The 24,300-nt window shown below is 48.5% G+C and overlaps 1 protein-coding gene across 1 annotated transcript in view; it reads right to left on the bottom strand.

Annotated features, from left to right (window-relative positions):
- Positions 1 to 523: 523 nt before the first annotated feature.
- LOC125709303 (phosphatidylinositol 3-kinase regulatory subunit gamma-like) overlaps positions 524 to 24,300 on the bottom strand; it is a 68,370-nt gene continuing 44,593 nt past the window's right edge. Inside the window, 11 exon segments of the mRNA XM_048977603.1 lie at positions 524 to 764; positions 1,406 to 1,576; positions 1,978 to 2,052; positions 3,025 to 3,104; positions 3,106 to 3,202; positions 3,353 to 3,495; positions 3,680 to 3,805; positions 4,125 to 4,305; positions 4,414 to 4,512; positions 6,534 to 6,553; positions 6,555 to 6,646. Of these exon segments, the coding sequence (XP_048833560.1) occupies positions 566 to 764; positions 1,406 to 1,576; positions 1,978 to 2,052; positions 3,025 to 3,104; positions 3,106 to 3,202; positions 3,353 to 3,495; positions 3,680 to 3,805; positions 4,125 to 4,305; positions 4,414 to 4,512; positions 6,534 to 6,553; positions 6,555 to 6,646 (1,283 nt within the window). The 3' untranslated portion in view covers positions 524 to 565.

Genomic DNA, 24,300 nt, shown 5'->3' on the forward strand with positions numbered 1-24,300 from the left:
CACACACACACACACATACACACACACACACACCTCCCACTGAGACCCTCGTCCCGCCAGACATCCGGAAATGTGAAACGTCTTGTCCGTACTGCTACATTTATTTTAGCTTTGTGTTTCTAAGCAGGAAGAGATGGCGTCCTTCGCAGTCAGGCGAGGAAGTGAACGAGGACGACGACGTCAGGAGGGTGAGCTAACAGGACGACACCTTAACGAGTCTCAGGTGGAGCGCGGCGGAATCTCCCAGAACGCCGTTGCTCTCGTTCCCCCTGCTTCACATTCACGAAACATTATAGCTTCCTTGTGCAAATCAAGCGATCGTTATAAAGAATGCCCTCCAAATGTCCTAGTAAAAATACATGTTTATATATATATATATATATATAGATATATATAGATATATATATATAACATAACTCCAAGGTGGCAGACACGAGTGTGCTGCAGCGAAGGGTTAATGTTGAAATGGTCCTCCTCGTCCGAGAGGTGTCCCTCCCCCTCCCTGTCCCCCCCCCCACCCCGCGCTTTTCTTCCTGACTGTGCGTGCATGTGTCTGGACCCAAGCTCATCTGTGGTGGGATGGCATCTGTGCGTAGACGGGGTAAGCCAGCCGTACGTTCAGGGAGTCATTGTGCTGGACCAGTGACGTCTGGTGATAGTGAAGCACCAGCTCCTTCAGGCTGCCGTACAGGTTGTAGGGCTCGGCGAAGCCGAATCCGCGCGTTGTGCTGTAGATCACACAGTGCTTCACCTCCCCATCCACCCTGCGGAGGTGAACATAAGGCCATTTAATACCCCGCCTGCCTCAAAGAGACGCATCGGTCTTCCTACTCAGGTTGCCTTCGACAGACATCAATGAGGCTCGACGCCTGGTTTCTATTTACGAGTCGCTCAGCCAACTGGTCGGCAATTTAACACCTTCCTTACTAAAAACTGCACCTGTTTCCTTTTAGCTTGATATCACTCCTTCTCTGGTTAATTTGCTTTGCATAAAAATCGTAGGTGGCTAATCAGCACCATAGTGTACACCAGGGATCTCAAAGCACCGGCCTGCGACATGATTTTTAATTTGGCCTGCCTGACGAATAATCGACTGTATAGTCGAATAATCGATCGACTAATATTCGCATACTGCGTATCTTTTTTTGGAGACTCGTCTTTCTCAAGTGGCTTTGCTCCAGCACAGCGCCACCTAGTCAGGACCCGCTGGGTTACCCGAGTTTGATACCCCTAGTGTACATGACGGCTATGTTTACTAGAAGAGTCGAGTTTGGGTTATAGTTTGTCCCAGACACCACAATAAAGTAGCTTTTCTACCTCCATCTGCCTGGAGATTTACTGAGGTAGGACTTTGCGACTGTGCGTTCGGTTGCTGTGGTGATGGTGGGCGCGCGCGTATACTCACACCACAGAACAGGCATAGCAGCCCTTCTTGCTGCTCTCGCGGATGAGGAAGGCGCCGTCCGGTTTGCCCAGCAGAAGGTCCTCGGCCTGCGTGCGGTTTAGATCACCCACGAACCAGCTCTTCTCGTCATGGTGTGGCAGATTCTCGTCCTCCTCCGTCGAAAAATAAGCCCTGCGGGAAAATGAGGGAGGGACACGGTGAGTTTCCGGACGGCACTGACAATTACGCAGCCCAGAGTCAAAGCTTAATCATATCTTGAAAGAGAACTGGCAATTTAGAGACTTATTACTATAAAAGAGAGCAGGCAGAACGTTTACCCCCCATCAGAAACATGCACCCCATCTCCAGCTACATTTGCACCTTGGTAAAATAACACCTTTAAGAAACTTAATTTTAATGAACCGCCGTGTTCAATCCACACTGTAGTCTATGGTGCCCATGCAGGGACAAAAAGCACTGAAACGTCATATGAAATAGACAACTTAATTAGCAATAACCGAAGTACTGCGAATTCAAATGTGGTCATGGCAACGTTATATCACGAGTCACACAGCACGAAACAATTTACTTACTCTTCAGCATTTTCGTTCTTGATGCCGAGCCAGTCGTTGATGCGCTTCTGACGCACACCTTTGTGGTTCAGCCAGCTGGGGAAGCAGGCAGAGTGTGTTATACTACATGGCTTTCCCAGGCAGAGTGTGTTATACTACATGGCTTTCCCAAGCAGAGTGTGTTATACTACATGGCTTTCCCAAGCAGAGTGTGTTATACTACATGGCTTTCCCAAGCAGAGTGTGTTGTATTCCGTGACTTTACCGAACACAAAACGTACATGTGGTTGGTTCAACAACTGAACTTTTATCACACTAATACCTGAAGGGCAAAGGCACAAGAGGGGTGTATCAGCAGGATGACGGCAGCAGTGGTCTAAAATTCATGCCACTTGTCAGAAAGTTCCCATAATGCCACTGGGCTAATTTCCCCGAATTAATTCTGAATTCTCCCAATGTGGCGGCAGAATGTAAAGCTGAAAGGCTGTTAATGACGACCCTTTGGGATATTTTCGGCACAAACTAATGTTTGGAGGGAGAAACTCAAAAGTAAGAAAATGTCACCACGGTCCGCGCGTAGAGATAAGTGGGGAAAAAACCGCCGGCTGATGGAGCGAAGTTGAAAAAGGGTTTAAATCCGTCTGAGCGGAGACATTAGACCCTGCATGGCGGTGACTACAGGCAAGTTTCCAAGCCTTTGCATGATGAAGTAAAAGCTATATCCCCCCAGAGAAGTCATCATCTTCACAGTGTGATCAGCCGCTTTAAACCGGAACCGTGTGATCGGTGTGAATTCCTTACGAAACACGTACTGCTGAATACTGGACCAGGTCCAGCATAGTGGACAGAACCACGCAGAGACCCTTTGGTACATCAAGGTACCAACTCAACTGACACCCAGCTGCTAGCCCGAAATAATTAAAGGGGGGAAAAAGCTCCACCTCAAACGGTATAATGTTGCGTGACATGAATGGTCAGTGTTTACGTGGAGAAGTAACTGGGGAGCTGTTCCAGCTTGGCCCTACTGAATCATAGTGAAGAAACCAAGTGTTGGAAGATGGCACTCACACAAGGTACTGGTCCCTGATCTTGCGCAGCTGAATGAGATCTGGCTTCAGGCTGTTCATCTTCTTGTCCGTCTCCCTGTTTGTCCAACGCCTGCGTCTTCAGGTCCTGCTCCAGGCGGACTTTGCTGTCATGGATTTCGCCCAGGCGTGACTTGAGCTTCTCATAGTTCATCATGATTCTATGGAACAAGTGTACGGCATCTGTGTTTAGATGGCTGCTGGCCAGTTACCTTAATATCTCCAGACCAACTCCACTGGCAACTTCCTGGAAAGACTGATTGATAGACGGCAGCTTGGCAGTCGGGACCGAGGTGAGTTAAAGGACCTACCTCTCAATCTCTTTGTCGTTCCCCTCCCTTCGGAAGCGCTCGATGTACTCTTTGCTGTAGCGCTCCTGCGTGTGACACTGCTCCTCGAAGATCTTGATGGTCTCGTTGAAGGCCTCAATTGCGGTCCTTTTCATCTGGATTTCCTGAATTACGGAATGGTTATTGCGTGGGGTTAACACAGAACCCAGCTCAGTTGTTCCAAACATCTCAGCTGTACTGCATATCCCTGCAGCTGATGTGTTCAGATAACACCAGAAGTCAACATTTGTTGACATGTTTGTGTATTCCGCTAACACCACTGTTGCTCTTTATTGCATTAATACTCACCTGGGAGGTCTTTGTGTACTCCTCGTATAGTCTGTCGTACTCCTTGCTCTTCTCCTGATACTGACTATGATATTCCTGAAGCTTCTTCCCAACAGCATCGATATTGTCTTCTTTCACCAGCTGATCCTGGAATGCAACAGGGGAACCACGTCGACATTTATAGGCAACCTGTTCTTGAGAGATCAGCGGGTAAGAGGCTCACAGGCATGCTTTTGTGCAAGTATAACTTCAGACTTTCCCGCTACTTCTGCTAGAATGCTTCCGAACAATCTGTCACCACACATCCTTTGGCAATGAAGGCTAAAAATAAAACGAATGTCTAGGCGGTGTCTGATGTTGCAGGTCTTTGGTTTCGGATGACGCACGCTGGCTTGGTAAATTAGCAGCACATTTCATGGTACTAATGCACCTCAGAGGTGGAGGTGAGTGCACCATTGTCATATACCTGCTGGTAGCGGGATATAGGGTACATGAGCTTTACGTCCAGCTTGGTGTTGTACTGGGCCAAGGACTCATGGCGATAGTGGCTGATCAGCTCCACCACGGAGCTGAAGGTCAATGGGTCGGAGAAGCCATATTTTCCGTCCCGATGGTAGATCTTTATCAGCTTATTGTTGCCACCTTTCCTGGTGAGGTCAAGAGATTAGAGAAGGTCAAACAAATCCACTAAACCCATACACCAATGGCGCTAGAGAAATTACACACGACTCTTTCCTCATTTACCCAATATTTACCTCAGTGTTAGTGTGTAGTCCCCCTGCATTTTGGTGGAGGCGTCACGAACCAGGAAGGTGCCGTCTGGCATGTCCCGGAGCTTATCATTGACCTCCTCCCTGTAGGCAAGGTAGACAACCCACAGGGTTTTGAGCCCTTTAGATAATTGGATAGGAAGGGGCACCTCCATTCCATAACCACATAGACAATAGCATTTTTACTAGTGTCTGGGCCTCGGGAAGTTCAGTATGTAGGTTGAGAAACCTTAACCATACCGAGTTGATGGCTACCAGGGTAGAATCACTCCATCCTCTTTATCAGACCTCAGAAGGACTTTCTGAATTCTCCACTCACACTTTTACCACATATTTATGAGAATTAGCTCTGGAAATAGTCTGGTCGGTTTGTCTGGGAACCAGCTTGAAATTCTAGGCAACCCTCGCAAGTTGCAAGGCAGCGGTCACCTGAAAGCTGACCACCCATCAATGGCAATGGAATAAAATTAGCAGCATGAAGAGCTGAGGTAAGCAGGAGGGACGCTGGTGACTCCCTAGCATAGTGGTGCCTCACCCAAACATCGATGATCAGCTGGATTCTTATTTGCTACTCCAGGTAGCAAACATTCAGCTCAACTCCGCAGCTAAGTGAACACTACCCCCATTTTATATCCAATCAAACAACTTCGATTAATTTGAACAAAAGGAGCATGAAGCAGAACCACAGGCCGACGCCGAGTGAGCACACAAAAGCATCTTGTTGGGGGATGTTCCCGTCACGCTGAGATTGTGACAGATCGGCCTCGGCCTTGGCCACTGCCTGGGATCTACAGCCCAGTGGAACATTAACATCCCTCATTATGCAACCAGGGCTGCTCCCTGAACACACAAGGATCAGGATTTGAAAGCAGGCCATTAATTCATCCGGATACTTGATGAACTGCAGAAAAAGTACCATGAATTAAGCAAAGCTGACTGCCAGTAGATCCTGCAGCCAGGAAATCCTCCTATATTTTATCCACCATCGGACCGGCTTCAATGTTAAACAGTTCTTCGTCCTACAGATCTGTCTCGCATACACACGCTAGGCCTACTGCTCTTTGTTTTCATTCCTTCGTTCATCTCCTTATTCATGAGCATCCATACCTCCTCCTTTCCTACCCACAAGACTCAATGCATATAAAACATGCATAAATGCAAAAGCTTTATTTCCAATCCGATTCCAGAATCTAAACGTCCTTCATAACTGTTTCCATAAGCAGGCCGACTGCAAGGTCCCCAACGGACAGCATACATTTACGGTGCCTCAGGGTTGGAAATATGCAGAGAGGAGCATTTTCATGATTCTCGCTCAGAGCCTTTACCCATCTTTAACCGCCTGGGGGGGCTAGACTGGAGATTTAGTGACTGATGTTGACCCAGAGACCACAGAGCAATAGCAAACGGATTACACCCCCCCACCCCCCATCCAAGATGTGTTAAATCTCCTCAAAGACCTTAACTCCCCCAAGCCCCAATTCTGCTGTTGCCTCTAGGTACCAGAGTCCTTGGATTCCTGCATCAGCTCTAGGAAACTCCTACCTGTACTTTAGAAAAAGTCTACATCAGAGGCCTTAAGCCACCCTGTAAGTACTGGCTCACTTAAAAACGGCGCCTAATGGTTTACATGCCTGGATTTTAGACAATCATTTTTTTCCCATTCATTTAAAGCACAAACTCATGTGCTTTCAAACAGTGAACACTGGCGTCAGTGGGGAGAAAAGGCCAGACAGTCATTAAAAACCACCACCGTAGGGTAGGGCGTCATTGTCTTCAGGGGGACGATGGCCTGTGCTTAGTCAGCCAGGCTCAGATGTGACCAGAGAAGCTACCTCAGATATGAAACAGAGGGTCAGTGAGGGAGGAAAGGGCAGAGACTCTGACTTGCTGGGTTGATACAACAGCTCTTCTGTTCTGCGAAGGGATCTCATGACCAAGCTGAATGTGGGACACGCACAGACGCTTGTCTCTGCGGAGACTTCCATGGAATGTTTTTTTTTTATGCAGTGAATCCTAAAACCCTTCAGAGAACACTGGAATGGGGGGTATCTTCTGGGGATAACTCCATGGGATGCTTCCCCTGCGTAGCGACATTACACACTCACCTCGATATGTCACCCCAGTACCCACCTCGGCGTCCTGAGTGAACTGCTGGGGGCGTCCTTCACGCCGTTGCTGTTGATGGGTGTCATGGGCTTGGTCGCTTTGGGGGGAAGAGCTGGAGGAGGACAGAGGGGGCAAACTTAGAACTGGTAGCTCTGAAACACGGAGATAAAGGTCAGGAAAAGATGTCGAGTGAGTGAAACAGCAGTAAGGGAGAAGGTATTTGGAGGAAGTCGTCCAACGCAACCGTCGGTCAACTTCCCGAAGTTCAGAAGGGCAATAAATGTCTTCCTTCAAAAACAGGTCAATCGAATAGCCAATCAGAGCCAGGCAAAGTAGTATTCATATGACGAATGTGGCGAGCAATTCTGAACGAAAAGGTGCTGTGACACTACTTGCCTCTGGTTTACATACCTCACAATATGACTTCACCAAATCTTATTTTAAGAAGCAAAAGAACTATGGCATTCAACCAGGATGAAACCGAGTAGCTGGATGAGCAAGAATGGTCAATAAAATCCATTGCTTAAATAAAAGCAGACTTCTTACAGTGCAGCCTTCAGAGAAACTCGGCACGCCTGCTCTGGTGTTTTCTGGTAGGGGTGTGGCTTTAAGTGTTAAAATAGCTTAACAAAGGCCAGTCCCCCACTCAATGACTTCCCTCTTGAGTACACACTTTGCATATTCACAGCTGGCAACAGCCAATCGATTGAAAGGCGCTGCGAAGTCCGATCCCTACACTGTCTCCGACAACAGAGGGATTAACTCGGCCCGACCTGTCCAGACTCTCCCATGATCAATTCCCTCTAAAACCGAGAACAAATAAAGTAGAGGGACGGGGCAGAGAGCCCTTTAACACCACCCGACGAATTCTCCATTAGCCAAGAGGAGTGGGTCCACAGTACCCGGAGCCGTAGAGGCAGTGGACCTGCTTCCCTTTGAAGAGGAACACCCCCCAGCGAAGCCTATCACTGCCTGGCTGCCTCGAGGCTCCGCTGCTCAGGGGGTTGGGGCAGACACAGAGCCAGGTGCAGCTGTAAAATAACTTGCTCCCCCACAGTCTCACAGCAGCTCCTTTATATAATCTACACGCCCCGCGACGGCGGAGCCAAACCACACCATCCGCTGCCCAAGCGCCCGGCGAGCCCTACACTAACTTCCGCACTGCTGCGCCCCACAAAAGAGGGGCCCTTTTTGGGGCATACACGCTTTGGCTCAGGGGTAACCAGCTACCCCACCCCCTCCAGGTTCAGGGCATTTTAATCAAAGCCTCTGGCAGGCCCCAGCAAACCACAAATACTCTCCCCTGCAGATTCAATACACTCTTTATACTTCACAGGGCTGTTTTCCACAGGAAATATGGTCTCAGGAAAGTGGATTTTTGAAATGCCATTTCAAGCCCCCCCTCCCCCCCCCCCCCGCTCGCTCGAGGAAGCCAGCTACGCAGCTGGACAGCTTCAGAAACCCAGCCAGAGTGGAGACCGGCCTGCTTCTCTTTGAGCTGTCATGAGGACGCCTTCATGCAGCAGGCTGGTGATCCACAACCACCCCCCGGAAGCCGAGACGGCGACCAGACCCTTGGAGCCGTTTCTCCATGACGCCGTGGCTTAAGCAGGAGGCAGATAACGGCAAACAAATGAGTCTGGCCTCTGCGTCGGGCCAGAATAACGTGATTCCGAAATGCGGCATCGATGAGTCACCGATGCCACTTATTATATGAGTGGTGTACCGTTGCATATAATGCGGAATTCGAGTCACACTGGTCAAGTGGCCGCTACAATAGGAACAGAGAGCGCCCACACTATCCCAGTCACTGAAAAGGCACCACCCCCGGGACACCAGCAGCTGACGTCCCCAGACGGTGTCACATGGTCACTGCCTCGCATTGAATGCCGTCACTGTAAAGATGCCATGCCATGCATCGCTCGAGGGGGCGTCCAGACACTGGGGGCGATTCGGATCACACAAACCTCCACTTGCCATGTCTCACCCGGCCCCTGGTCAGCCCACCCTGGACTTTCCCCCGGAATCCCCCACCTCTCACGCCATGGCAAGCCAGGACATGTCACAGCGGCTGATGTGGGGGCGGGGGGGGGGGGGGGGGGGGGGGGTCATTCATCTCCTGACAGCAGTTAATCTCCCCAGGACATGAAGATCCACCCTCCTTTCACTTTCATGCTGATGCGATTCCCCAGCGTTTACTTAAGGTACGTGTACTTTTCTGCAGTAGGAAGCAGACTGGACAAAGTCACCTGGCACACTTTCGCAGCGAGGTCACTCTCAGAAGCGCGGCTTCTCACTGCAGTTTAAGGTACGCCGCCCTCTGTGCTGCCCATGCCTGCACGGTAATTGCGGGGATTGATGATACATCTACAGCACTGGGACCCGACAACGCACCAGAAAACACACACATGCACTCGCGCACACATGCACCTCGCCATGTCACAAAGCGCCATCAGAAACCCGGGAGGCAGGACGCAGAGCCCCCCCACCCCCACCAAAAGGCAGGTGCAGGAGACCGACCTCAAGCTGCAGTTTCCTGCTGTCAGCTTCTTTTTCTTTTTTTTTTTTTAGAGTTTGTAACCGCATAACCAAAAGTGGAGAGACCTGGGGGGGGGGTGGATGAATACACAGAGCAAGCAGCTTTATTGGCCTCCACTCTACCCCCCCACCCACAAAACGCAGTAGCAGGGACTTAAAACAAGTGTGCAGGAGGAGCTACACTCCCAAGGCCGTAGGACTGACCAATCAGCAGGCCCAGGGGGGGGGCTGACCTGTCTAACTCATATATATACATATATATTTATTTTAAGGATATGAGCCCAAAATGGGGGGAGGGACTCAATGGGGGGGGGGGGTCAACTTCTTGCAGGTCTCAGGCAGGCAATGTGAACTTCAGCCCAGGGAATAAAAGACCCAGGGGGAACTGTGGATCCTCTACCTCAGCATCTGAACCTCCTGAGAACAAAAGGCAGGTCTTGGCTGCAGGCTGCATGCGAGAGCGATGGAGGCAGGAGTAGGTGCTTTCAGAGGGATTCCTGGTGCTCTGTGTGTGCGTGGCCGAGGGACACGGGGGCCAGTTATGAAGAGCCAATCCAAGCCTGCATGGCGATCAAGCGTTCAACAGCAAACTCAGTGGGGGGGCTGAATGGCACATGTCACCCCACCATGAGGTGTGAATGGAGAACACCATGTCAGCTGTAGTAGTATAAACCTGCACCCCCACCTCAGGGTTCAGACACACAGCCTGACGTGAGGAATGGCGGTGGGGGGGCAGTAACAATAAATAAAAGATCAGCGCTGTGCCGACGTGCAGGATGCAGCTGGCTGTGCATACGTGGGGGCTGCAAGCGCTTGCTAAAGCCCCCCCCCTCCTGTATCTGGCTGGACCTGGAGCCTCAGGCCTCTGAACATGCTGAATTACTGCTGGACACGTTGAAGGTGCGCGGGCCGTCCGAGGCCAGAGATGCAGAGAGGACAGGGGTGGACTGAGCTTCCGACAGTCTGGAGAGTCTGATTATGATCCGCTGGGTAGACAGACTGTGGTAACAAAAAAAAAAAAAACAATCCATCCATCCTTCTTCTAACCATTCATTTTGGTCAGGGTCATAGAGTAAAAAAAAAAAACATAACAATAAAGATGATCTCCTAAATGTGTTTTGAGAGATTTAACGTAGATAAATGAAAATGCGAATCGCGAGCTACCTGAGGGACGACTTATTAGACCCCAAGGGAAGGTGGGTGCTCTCGATCCAGCTCCGCGGCTGGCCCTTTACGCACACAGTACCAAGGGTAGGGAGTCCTGACCACCGCAGAGTCAAAACCGGAGATCAGGCAAGATGGACGGAACAGACACCCCAGTGTCGTCATTGTAATGAGTAATTATAAAACTGTGGTCTGTTTGCATTTAAAGTGCACCCAAAATCTCTAACAGAAGCCACCCATCATCTGTGCAGTCACCTTCACATCTATGCTCCACAGTGAGGAGCACGAGATAAGACAAGACTTTATACTTATCTTAATACATTAACACCCTGCGAACGAGCACCTGCCCCAGCCATTCACCAGGTGGGGGTGGGGGGATGTTGTCAGGGCCACGGCCTGAGGGTGTCACAGTGTCACAGACCCACGTTCCGCATGCTAGGCGACGTGAGGGATAAAACTATTAAATTAACCGCTTCTGATCAGTGCGGTGAGGAAGAACGGGGAGGAAGACAACGTAGCGGCTGGAGATGGACCGTGATGTACCGATACTCCTAAGAAAGACTCCTGTTAAAATCCCTCAGATTTACCAACGAGTTAATAACTAGCTCTCCAAAAAACATCCCAGCCGCCATATAGTGCAGAGCACCGGCTACATACAGCGCACCACGTTTCTCAGCCATGTAAAAAACCTCTAAGTCATGCTGCAGCCCACAAAGCAGATCAACAGGAACTCCACAGGTCTCCACAACCGGGCACGGATGCAGCCCAGCTGAGTGCAGACCACACAGCAGACACTGACTGGCATCCTGCTCATTAAGGCTTGCACTTCACTGCCATTTTGTGCCTAAGAACCTAACACCACAAACTACCTTCTGTGAACCACAGAGCAGGTAGAAGGTGTCACAAAGGCAGCCATTCAGAAGCTCTTGTTTGAATTGATACATAAAACTGTTGGAGAAACATACCAGGGTGAGGTTTATTTGCACATTTTGCTGTTTAATCTAAAGGCTTAAAACTGCCCTCGAATCACCACACACACACACACACACACACCACACCACACACACACACACACACACACACACTCCGGGCACTTTGAGAGTCAAGTGGCCGGGAAACGATACAGGACATGTGGGGTTTGCGGTGAGTATAGGGAAAGAGGGTTCACTCAAAGGCCAGCCTAAGAGGCCAAATATTAAATATCATTATTGCCGACGGCATATAAAGGAAACTCTGCTTTAGACGCAGATCAGCGGAGCTCACGGCGGTCACGCAAAATGCATGAACGCCAAAACTTAATTTTGCTTGTTAACATATCTAGGCTTCGTTTCAGTGCCAAATACAACTTTTACGGCTGTTGGTATATAACCCCTCTACTTCCAGTTCTGGAAAGTAATGCAATTAACTTTTTCCATATATTAATAAAAAACGAATGCGAAATTATTACCGGACGGAGCACACAGATGAAGAAATCAAGATATCTGAAATAGCGAAAACAGGAGAGAAACAGTATCCATATGAATGCGGCCGGAGTGCGCCTCACACTTGGCTGCACAGGCTGATGCCTGTAACCCAAACTTGCCATCAATCCACGAAGGAGGCCGATCAGAGAGCTGTCAAGCCGGCAGCGCTGAGTGTTTATTCTGAAAACTGTAAGGATGCCCTTTGCGGAGGGGGTGCATTACTGCACCAAGCAGGATGCTTGAAGCCTTAACGACCCGTCCGAGTCGGAAAAGCCAAGGGAATGATCCGCAAAACTGCGATCGGAGGCCCGATAAATTATTATGCACACATAAACGTTACACGCACACGTATAGTACATGTATGGCTTGTATATATTCCTGCATAGATGTTTTTGAATGTTTATAAGAAAAGAAAGTCGCCTGACTTTTTGCTTCCTTACGTTTTAGAAGATGGTTTCTGCGAAATAATCAAGCGACAAGTGCATGAGCCCCGTACTTTAGTATTGCATAAGAGGACTTGACAGAAAAGAAAATTAGACGGACGGACAGCGACGGAAGCGAGACATGCAAAGACACGGAGACACACAAAGACAAAGACACAAACTGTCGGACGATTACATGCAACAGCTCCGGGCCGCTCCTCTATACGCTTTAGCGCAAATAAAGCAAAAAAGAAAGCGGGTGATAGCGGGCGATACCTGGCGGGCTGGTCCATCTCAATGTAAAAATTAATTCTGTGGAATACGGCATCATCACGTCCCTCCAGTCATCTTCTTCCTTCCCCGTACTCCAAACTGTGTTGTACATTGTTTAACTATACTGAGAATAAGTACAGAATGTCTCCTTTTCTCTCCAAAATGAAAGAAAAAAAAAACTGCAGACCAACACTGTACAAAGGACTGTGGGTTTAATGCAACCAGCTGAATGCACGTACAGCAACCCAGGTGTCTTCAACAGCCTTCAATGCAAATTCCTGCTTTACAATAAATAAGATTGCAATAATCAATTTACATATATATATATTAAAAAACAACAACAAAGCGCCAGGCTTCACTGCTGCACTTGTCCAGACATGTAGAAAACTGTAACAGTCCCGCAGAACAGAAAGTAGATACCAGCTCTACTGTCCAATCCGTTCTCCAAAGAACTGGCTGTAGCCTTCATTTTTAAGGCTCCAGGGCCAGCGGAGCAACCTTTCACAGCATCCCGAAAAGACCACTCCGTGCCCAGCTGTTGGGGGAGGGACACTTAACCACTAAGGCACAATTTGGAAGAGAAAAGTCCAACGGCACCAGAAATATTACTAAATTCACCCGTAATAGAATGATTTGCGTATAGACATTACAATATCTTTGAATCGTCTAGAAATTTAAATGTTTAAATTTGGTTTTGTTCTGAAAATCAATGACATCACTGTAAAATCCCCCTTTCCACTAAATGAAATGGTACGTCTCGGTCTACCGTGACTAAGTGCTGCGCAGCACGCAAGCTCCAGATACAGGAGCCAATGGGAGCAGAGCTCGTGCTTCAGCTCCGCCGCCAAAGTTGGAGCCGCACGTCTTTGTCTTTCCATTTTTTGCAGGGGGCGGGGGTAAGGCAAGTGGACGGGGAGACGGGCGCTGGGTGACCGCGTGCTTTTCGCGGACCAATGGGAAACCCAGAACGGCGGACGACGGGGCTAGATTGGCCGAAACGGTTACTATGAGAGACAAAGGGACCGCGCTCTCATGAAAAGCGCCGATGCGTGCATAGGAGAGGTGCAGTGTCCACCTCAGTACACGGCAGTCAGTTTTCCACTGTTTTAAGCAGAAAATACAACGACAAATGTTATAATTTTGTATCAGGTGCAAAACACCTAGTGCAAAAACAATGTTCTTATATTTCAGTATTTCTGTATATTTCAGTAGCTATTCTTGTCACGCACATCACATTCCCATAGCTTGTCTTAGATAATGGTAAGACGCTCCTCACAGGTATACATTTACTTTTATTTACTTTCTGCTATATTAATATATTAAAATACATTTGGTTGTAAATATTATGTTGAATATTTATACTACTTAACTGATAACACATGCATATAGTTCCCAGAAAATATTCTGACACTGATTGATAAAGTTCTGTCAAGAACCATTAACCGGAAAAAAAGGCTATATCCCAGCTCCCAGATTATTCAAATTAACTGCATACATTATTCTGTTATACAAACAGAATAGACACAGAAACATTTTATTTCCGATGATAGCCCCCTAATTCCTCAGAAGCATGACGCCCTACATCAGAGCACTGTAACGGTCCAGCCGCCGATCTGCTGTTCCAGGCGGCTCAAACAATTCCCCTGGCGTCATTTTCATTCCCGTCTGTCTCGTCTGTCCATCAAAATGGGAAGATCCCCCCTTGCATAGCCTATATGGCTCCACATAGTCCATGCCCAATGCACCTATTAACCAGCGCAAGACAACCAGCCCCCCCCCCCCCCCCCCAGATGGCCTGTGGGTGACACAGACACGCTGTTACGAGTTTTAACTGCTCGCATTGTCTGTGGTGTGACATAATGCAAAATGGACAGAAGGATCCATAACAATGACCCACAGAACCGACTGAAGACTTAATCATAACCAACAGGAACCCCCCCCCCCCCCCCCCCGCCCTCTAAAGAAACAAATAAAAACTCAAAAATACAAACATAAGGTATGTGATGCATGCAAAAAATTGACAGCATTATATGCCACAGTGGTTAAAAAAAAAATTGCAAGACTAATAAAGGTCCATGCAAACTCCAAGCATATTGAGACTGACACAAAAGCGCCGAGAACCAAAGCGAAAAGGACATAACATGGGCTGCAGGGTTAGGAAATGAATACATTGGTTAATATGGAATCTGTCATTTCCTAACAGGGAATATATGACAGATCTACTACATTTTACAAGTGTCCCTGAAATCAAGTTTACAGAAACTAAGTTTTAATGGCTATATTAATTACACGCTAGACATTTTACCGATTTGAACAGTAGATGTCTACTGAAACAAGTGCATTCCCTTAAGGGAACTTTTAAGTAACTGTTCCACTCCGAGTCTCGAGTTTCCGCTTCCTGGCTTATCTCCACATTTTTACGAAATGCAAAAAAGCCCTGTTTCACACCCTTTGGCAGAAAGAGTGCTTGACAGAGATTAATGAGAATATGCATTCTCAAACTCGTGCCATATCTGTGAGCTTGCAGATGTTCATCCCCCCCCCCCCCTTCCTGTCTCACAGTCCTTTTTCAATAACAACAGAAACAAGACATTGATTCTGAATAATAGATGCTGTGGAGGGCGGCCCGCCCGCAAGACGGCTTAATGTATGCAATCCTCAAAAACGGAAAGATTACTCTCTTCATTACTGACTGCGAGGGTTGAGCTAGTGGGTCGACCACACAGCCCAGCACCAACTGAGAGTGGCCAAAACAGAGGTTCTAATCTGCCCAGCTACAAGACTGAGCTAAATGATGCCCGAATCATATTGAACAGGGGGGGGGGGGCTGGTTAAGTTCTTCAGATTCCGTACAATATTGAGCTGTTGCTTTGAAGCCCACAAGTGGGGAACATTTCTGCTGTATACTTCTTGCTCTCTCTCCCACCTGACAAGCCCTAGAGTAAAGCGATGATTACATAAAGCTCTCAGCCTCCATCTTTTCCACATGTTGCCTTGTATAATAGCTGCAGTGGGTAATATATATCTGCAGGATGGGCCAGCTGAGAGCTTCTGGAGCGACTTGGGCAATTCTGTTGCCAGGCGTAGCTTGACACCTTCATGACTTGAGCTGAGACGTGAGATTTCGCCAAGTCGTGCAGTGGAAATTCAGCCCTGCGGGCTTCAACAAACCTATATGAGGTAAGCATACAAATAATTGCTTCCATGCATAAATGAAGAGATGGGGCAGATAGTACCCCTGCCCTGAGGAGACAGTAGTCCCTGACCTCTCTGCCAGTGAGTGCTGTGATGTTCCTTCATGTCCTTCATATCACCTGGTTCAGACCTATGGATTTTCAAGGTTCTTGTATTTGAAGTGTTAATAACTGAGTGATACCAAGCAACAATCCCCCTGACACACACACTATGCCCGTCATTGGTTCTTTCCCCGTCCATCTCAGTGCATCAGCCAATGAGAGTGGCATGATGGCGAGTCCCGCCCCACTATCTCCAAGCAGGTGGGCACTCACTGCTCCTGCGCGCACAGCCAGCTGGGTGATGTCATCCTGCAACGTGAGCGACCCCTTCAGACTGATGCAATACTCTGGTGACACTCTGTAATGAGCTGGTAACACGCCCCCTCCCCTCGGCGCGGAACTGCGTTGCATAGCGCACCTTGTCTTACAGCCGCCGCTTCTGCCGTTTTCCAACTTTGTGTCGCCTTGCTTTTTTCATCCCGTCTTTCGTCTCTGTCCGCATCCTCTCTCTTTCCCCTGCAGCCTCGCTGCCGCTCTCTGCTCCTGGGTACCGTGGCTCAGCATTATTCAAATAACAATGGAAACAGGAGCGATTCGGTTAACCCATTCCTCTCCGCGGTGGATGAGCACAGACGACTCGGAAGATGGAAAGTGTCTCAGGTCGGTAGGAACAAAGGAGTTGGTGACACTGCAGCGATGGTGCAGAGACCGTGATACGAGTACGGGACAGAAATGTGTGCGTGCACACGCACACGCACACGCACAGCAGGGTATACCTATCCTTATGGGGCCCGCTCATTCACTTCTATGGGAAAAATGCTAACGCTAACTATGACAACCTTAACCCTCACACAGTCTGCAGCCTGATAAAACAATCAGTTGGCCAGTTGTTCTCCAATGTTTGTCAAAGATAAACAGAGAAGTTCCAGAGCCTTCACCGAGGCAATTCACACGCCGTCAAGATCCGAAGAACAAATCTAATCCGAGTTCAATGCAGAGGCGGCCAGCCTTGGGAGATCGGCCCCCCTGGCCACCGCGGGCCGCGGTCGCTGATTTCTCTCTTCTGAGAGTAAGCGCTTTCGGGCGGCACGATTATGGCTGTGGCGAGTGCGCGTGTGGGGAATGGAGATTAAAGGGGCACAGAAGGAACCAGAATACAGATTAGCGGCCTGATAGACAGAAACAGAGACAAAGAAGGCAGATTTTTGTTTGTCAGGACAGTAACAGAGCAGGTAAAAGGGCAAATAGTCCGACTCCATCTGATTTTTGCATGTTCACAGCCCCAGGGTTTATCCTCCCCGCATGCCAACTAGGTCACATGGTTTCAGTGACCGGCTGGCATGAAGTCATACACCCTCGCTGTGCTTCAATATGTCACCTTAATGCGCCGCTTTCACACGAATGCCCTCAGTGACAATGAGAGACTGCCAGACATTAAAGGCAGGACTTTAACTGAAAACGCAAAATTTTTCTCTGACCAATGATCTCCTTATCACACCTTCTAGAACTTTGTCAGTTCATGCAACACAATCAAAGCAGCAGTAGATAAATTATGAAAGCAATGAAGAAGAATTATTAAGAAGTGCAGCCTCTGCTCCGATGGGATAATCGCAGTTTCCAGACATATATTATACAAGCAAAAACCAGGTCTTGAAATGTCCCAGTGGTCCCACTTTATTGCTATTTATCGCTCTTTTTATTGCTATTACTTTTCAGATATTTCTCTGTTTTGTTACATGTTTTTAAGGGGACATACATACTTTGCTTTCCTCCATTTTGCGAAGCAAGAATTATATTTGTGGTTTGTAGCTCAGGACCAAGAAAAACCTGTAATTTCAAGCAGAAGGCCTGCTTCCCCCCCCCCCCCCGACAAGACGTCACAGACAATAAGGTAATAGGTGTAGCTCTGGGGGGGGGGTCTATGCTCATTAAAATAATCCCTGTTTGTCACAGACACTTATATTCACAGTGCATGTGGCGAAAGGCCCAGGTACGAAAGCCTGTGGAAGGGGACAACTGCTAAAACAACTAAATGGACCAGCAATATTCAGTTACGCTCCGGATGAAAGCTAGCATTAGCATTAGCATGTTAGGAGTGAGAAAATGCACGTCCCTTATTGACGGTGAGTTCTTCTTCAGACAAATGTGCTGGGATTTAAAAAGAAAAGAAAAGAAAACACTGCCAACCTCTTGACCCCAACAGCTTCCCCTGGGACAGAACAGTCCAGGACCCAAACAAATGGAACAAAGCGGACGCACACATATGCTCTGTTAGCAGCCAGTGGCGCCTTGAAGCATCTTGGGGCCCCGGTTTACTCCAGCATTGGTTATGGGGCCCCCCGGGGGCCCACAGCTGCTCGTCACACACTCAAAAGTAGACATCTTGCAACCGCAAAAACTATTTATAGCCAAGGCCTGACTATGAGGCCTACGCAGCGATAGACAAGTGATTTACAGTCGCCGATGGCGGAACTTCATGAAATGCCACCGAAGAACAGAGAGGGAGAGAATCTGCGATCCGGTTTGAGCTGCCTTTAAATCCACAGCTGAGCTGGGGAGTTTCCTGGAAGGCCCCGCTGTCAGCTGAGATTAATGAACTGCCGTTGCCGAGCACAAATTAACTGCTGTAAGGGAGGCAGCGAATAGCAAGGCAAGGGAGGGGCCTCGATTCGGGCGAGCAGATGTTGCCTGCGGGAGGGGTGTAGTGACTGGGCATGGGGCTTCTGCTATGTGCCCACCACAAGGGGGCAGCACCTCGGATCGACGCCACCATGAAAGGCCAAGATAAGCTGTGAGTGACGCTGAATGGGAGGTTTGAGGAAAAACTCCCCATTATGCAGCAAATGAAGGCCTCTGAGGCGTGCAAACTGTACAGCGATTATTTAGCTACCGAAAGCGGACAGGCTGAGTTATCGTCACGCTCCGGGCGATCGCTAGAAAGATCATCCCATCTCAGGGCCGAGTTGCATTCTACGCATAAAACATCTTTAAGAGAAAACGCGGGGTCGGCTGGGGGGGGTATGAGGCAGCAGGAGAGGGAGGGCACCCCGAAGGACAACCTGGAATCAGAAAAATAAAGCCGTCTGCTTTGATGTGTAACAATAACGCGACGGACTCTCCGGCATTTCGGCTATTGGCTCAGGAGGAAAGCTGATAATTCTACAACACAAAGAACAATAGGAAACAATATGGGCAGATTCAAACAGCCACCTGTTTTCACCCTAATTATGCAGGATGCATCGTGTTGCTAAGCAAAGATCAAGCTTCATTTACCAGGTATAGTATTCCTGCACTAGATGTATACCTTTTTTTTTGCAGTCCAGACAAGTCCGCCAGAACCCCCGACACCAACCACATGGGCCTGAGCGAGTATGGGGGTCCAGTCTTTCTGGAGGATTGCAGAGTATGTCAGCACACAGCACGGAAGCTACTGAACACCCCCCTACACACACACACACACACACACACACACTTTCTGTCCGCCACATCAACCACAGACTCAGATCGCAGAAGATGCGGACCTCACCGGCAAGTCGTGTTTGCAGAAAGGGGCTGAGTTTGGGCCTCAAAGTGCCTGAGCGCCTGCAGCCTTGCGTAGATTTTATTGATTTTGCTTTTCAGAGTTTTTTCCTTTGGTACAATGAGGGAATTTCGCAAAACACTAAATTAATCCGAAACTAAACTCAAACTGAAGGAAAGTCATTTCTTCATTGGCAAGACATAAATAATGTGAAAACACTTAATTTGCATTGATTAGAAGATCCTAATAACATCTTAGGTCTCCCCTTTATGTCTTTGGTGACTAAATCCAACAAACACTTGACATTTAAAGCAGGTAAACAGTAACATCAGTACTGTTTGTGTTTCTTGACGCGCGTATATTACACACTGCTGAGGTATAAAATGCTAAAGTGCTACATATTAATTTAATGGTTACTTTGATACAACATAGTAGTTATTTTGCATTGGCGGTGTGATTCAGCAGGTCTGACAGATGTTAGGAAGATGTTTCACGGGCGGGAGGGTGTTTGTGAATCGTATGCAAGCTCTGGAGGTGTGATTGTGGGTGTTGGGGCTATTAAATGGCAGCCTCTGCTTTGCTGTAGCTGTCAGCCTGGGGTGTGTGAGAGCCTGCAGATAATGAGGTCCTGAAGCTATCAGAAGTGGGCTGAGAAACGCATTCGCTTTGGGGGTCTCCGGTCACCGAGAGGAGGAACAGCCCAAAGGGATACAGCACAGCGGAGCACAGGGGCCGGAACAGCCCGAAAAGATACAGCACAGCGGAGCACAGGGGCCGGAACAGCCCGAAAAGATACAGCACAGCGGAGCACAGGTGCAGGAACAGCACTAAGGCATAAAGCACAGCAGAACACAGGTCCCGGAACAGCCCGAAAAGATAAAGCACAGTGGAGCACAGGTGCAGGAACAGCCCGAAGGGCTACAAAACAGTGGAGCACAGGTGCGTAGAACAGCACTAAGGCATATAGCACAGCGGAGCACAGGTGCAGGAACAGCCCAAAAAGATAAAGCACAGCGGAGCACAGGTGCCGCACAGTTTTATTAGCTGAGTCACGCTTTCACCCAGCAAAGATGTCTAACATTTCACTCCAAACAAATCAGATCCCCTTGCATCTAATCAAATACCTCTTGTTTTCTAGCAAATGTTTAATTTACCTTGTGACAGAAAAAAAATACAATTTAACTCCATTAAAGAATGATTGGGACTTTCACAAGCCAGTTGTGTAAGTGCTTTGCATCCGGACTTAACCAAATCCTCAAACAGCTAGGAATAACCGCTTTCATGATTTCAGAGTCCGTTCCACTGTAGCGTCATCTTGGTTCCTAATCCTGTTCAACAATCTAGCATTGGTTATGTATTGGTTAAGCAGCAATACGGGGCTTCTGAGAAGAGAAAAAAAAAACTAGTCTATCGTTAATTTAAGAACTGCTTTCTTTCTGTCTTGCTCTCTCTTTATGCAAAGTACTTCCTAATGGAAGCTCTTAGAAGAACTTGGGACACATGGCTAATGAGTGTGGTGTTAAATACGTGACTCTGTCACGACCCAGCCTCCGGGGGATACACACCGGCCTTCCCTCACGGCACCAACGCGGCACATGTGGGACCGTCACATGAAATCTGACCTGCTTACACATCCGGATGTACACGGCAGTGTGCTGGCGGTCCCATCATCCGCCATATATGATTTTTGAAGGTACGGTAATACTGCTGATTCTGTAAAGGCACGCCAAACAGGAGGGAGGAGAAAAATTGGAGAGCACTGTGGTGTTAAAGTGAGATTTCTACATCACTGGTGGCTCTTAGATGTTTATGCGAGAAAAAGCAACCTTGAAAAATCTCCCTGAAACCTCCGACATGTCTGAATGAATCGAAGTCACCCCATTCCAAATATCCATCACGTTAATGACAAGCCTTTGGCTACAAGGCGATGTTCGCGCCCAAAGCCTTTGTGCATGTGCTACAGGTGACTGTGCACTTCATGGAGCCCCAAGCATGCTACATGTCATAATGACCTGAAGGTTAACCAGAAGGTCGAATGGAACTGGTGACTTCGCTCTTCTTTCTGTGTTTAATTGTACTCTTCATGCCCCCACCGATACCAAATAATAGAATTGTGATTCTGATTGAATGGAAGGATTTATCAAGACTTCATCAATCTGCGTTTCACTTTGGCTTATTCGCTGTGCGCAATGAAGCGAAGTACAAAATAGGTCAACTTTGTAGCAGCCCTAGATATTTTATATAAAGAAGGTCATGCCCAGCAGACAGGGGACAGGGTCTCCCCACGCGAGCTGTAAGATTTACATGCAGATGGAGAAGCGGGAAACACATTCATTCATCTTCCAACCGTTTATCATGGGCGGGGTCATGCAGCCTGGGAACCAATCACAGAAAGCTTGGTGCACAAGGAATGGGTGCATCCTGGGTAGATGCCAGTCCACTGCAGGGCATGCACACACACACACAAACCAGACAATTTACAAGTAATATATCACATAATTGCTTGTCACTGGACTCCAGCAGAAAACCCAACATGAGAGACAGAACATGCAGACGTCACAGACGCAGAACAGAGCCGGGATTCAAACCTCTGACCTACTGGGAAAATGCAAAAGCAAATAATAAACCTGTTAGATCCTCAGATGAACAGTCTTCCGACATAAATGAACAGATTTTGCCCACAGTCCTGGAGGGACTCTGTCACTCTGTTCCTGTATACAAATAATATCACAGTAAAGCTTGACTTGGAAGTCAATGGGCCAGAAGACATCGATCTTCTGGGTGCCTTAAGCTTCTTACAGTTTAGCTTGTATTTTAATATGAATCGTGTTTTATAGTATTATAAATATTTATAGTATTTATAATAATATTAAGTTTAAATTGAATATTAGAAAGTTGTGGGTCAGTATGACAGAACGGTTATCATGGATAGTTGGTACCACAGCTCTGCTGCTTCACGTCTTATTTTCGCTGAACGTCTCCGGCAGCCGAAGCCTTTTGTTTCCGCGCTGAACAGCTAACGCACATCGGGATGTGACAGATGGAGATGTGTAGGTGAAGGAGAAAGCACACTCCCGTCCCGCGGCACTGCGGGCTCCTGCCTGTCATGGGGTCGCGGGGTTTGGGCGAGTCAGCTGGGCCCTCGCCTGGGTGCCATTCGGACACGGGCCCTGACGGAAAGGCGTAAACGCGGCCCAGCTGTGTAGAGCGGGGGAAGGAAGTCCGGCTGCCATCCAGCTTTGCAGCAATAGTCCTGCCACCATCCAGTCTGGGAAGGTGTCAGAGCCCAGTGCCACTTTGTCAATGTCTCACGTCTGAAACCATAGTAATTGGGTGATTAAAGAGGGCAATGGGACAGATCGCTTTTAATGGGATCTCTGGGGTAATTCTCTGTCCCTCCGCACCGCACAGGGTGCTAATTTTCCAGGACCAGGACAGGGACCAGAGCCCCGCATCTGCAATCGTCTCCCTCCCTCTCCTGTCACCCCCCCCCCCCAGGGTTTGACCCCGAGACGCAGGTGACCGTGTGCAGATGACATCGTGTGTGGTGGCACCTGCCGGATGAGCATCTGAAAGGCCACGCTTGTGCGAGGGGAGGGGCAACAAATGCTGTCAGCGGGGCTATCCTTTTCATCTGGCTTTGACCTCGCGGCTGACCCCCCCCCCCCCCCCCCCCCTCCCCCCCCTGCAGGACAATGGGTGACTCAATCTTCAGGAAGTCACAGAGACCAGCCTCAGCTGGGGGAGAATACTGCAGATCGGCTGACACGTATAAGCACCACATGCACTTGTTGTTTTATGAATAACAGGAATATCTGAATACTTCAAATCATTCCAAAGAACGTTACAGACACAATGCCTGGGTCAGATGATGAAAAACGTGCAATATCTCAATTGATGCTTCTATGGGGTAAGAGAGTCTCCATCCCCCACTATCACACACGCATTTATCAGCATGCAGGCAAAGAGGCTGCGGAGAGCAGCCTACTGTAAATTCAGCCACGTGGATGTAGCCATCAGTGACCTCCCGCTTCGGAGGGAAACACACTCTGACCGTCTCACACCAGTATAAGCAATCTGAGAGCTGCACGCAAATTAACGACATCGCACTTGTGACAGTTATGGGTGGACAAAAAAAAACACAAATAATCATTTTTGAAATTCTGCCCGTTACGGTCACACATACTATATCATAAAAAATACAAAGAAGAGCTTTGATTCTGTTAATGTGTACAAGAAAAGTAGGAAGCAAGACATTGATTTACCTGCGGTGGGAGTACTTTAATTTAAGAAGTCATAACCGAGATCATTACAATGCAGAAACAGGACTTACCACTCTGACTGAAAAGGGAACGGCGAGGAAAGTTGGGAGAAGAAGGACAAGTGCGGACAGACAGCACTTTTCCATGAGGGACCCAGGGGTCTTATACCTGCACGACGACGGCCAGCTGTCAACGGCGCTGATTGGCTAATCGCTTATCACAGAGCGCCAGTTCACCCCCCACACCCAGACCGAGGGCCTGAAAGGACCCTCATTCGAGACAAGCCTCTGTCATGGCCTGCATCATCATTTGACAGTAATGACATGGGGGCATGTGGAGGGCATGTAGGGGACACCTCCCCCCACCCCACCCCCCGTAACACCCCCTCTCTCTTCTGTGATACCATAAAGCAGGGATACATTGTTGCTCCATGTTTCAGACCAGACAAAAGCTCAGAGTCCAGGGAAAAAGGGGGGGGCTTCCCAGATGGACTCAGCTGATTGGTGTTAATGGCGCTGGATGTGTGCGTGTGTGTGGGGGGGCTGTTTGTCAAAGAATGACGACAGCCGGCTAATAACAGCCCTCTTACACCCCCCACCCCACCCCCAGCATCTTCTCAAGTTCAGACAGAAATGTTCACGCATCTGTATAAACCTTCAGGCCAGGATATTGTCACCCGGCGCCTGGACATGTATGTGCCCCCACCGTCGGCCGCCTTGGGGGAAAATGGAAGTTCTTACTCAGGTATGACACCAATGTGATTTTATTTAATGAAGCCATCACACGGAATCCGATCAAGCCGCGCTCCTTTGCAATTAGGGGGCTACTTCCTCCGAAGGCATCAGAAAGCTTCAGAAAGTCATAGCAGGCTCTCCAGGGTGGGATAAA

This window comes from Brienomyrus brachyistius, chromosome 15, assembly GCF_023856365.1.
Source record: "Brienomyrus brachyistius isolate T26 chromosome 15, BBRACH_0.4, whole genome shotgun sequence".
NCBI lineage: Eukaryota > Metazoa > Chordata > Actinopteri > Osteoglossiformes > Mormyridae > Brienomyrus > Brienomyrus brachyistius.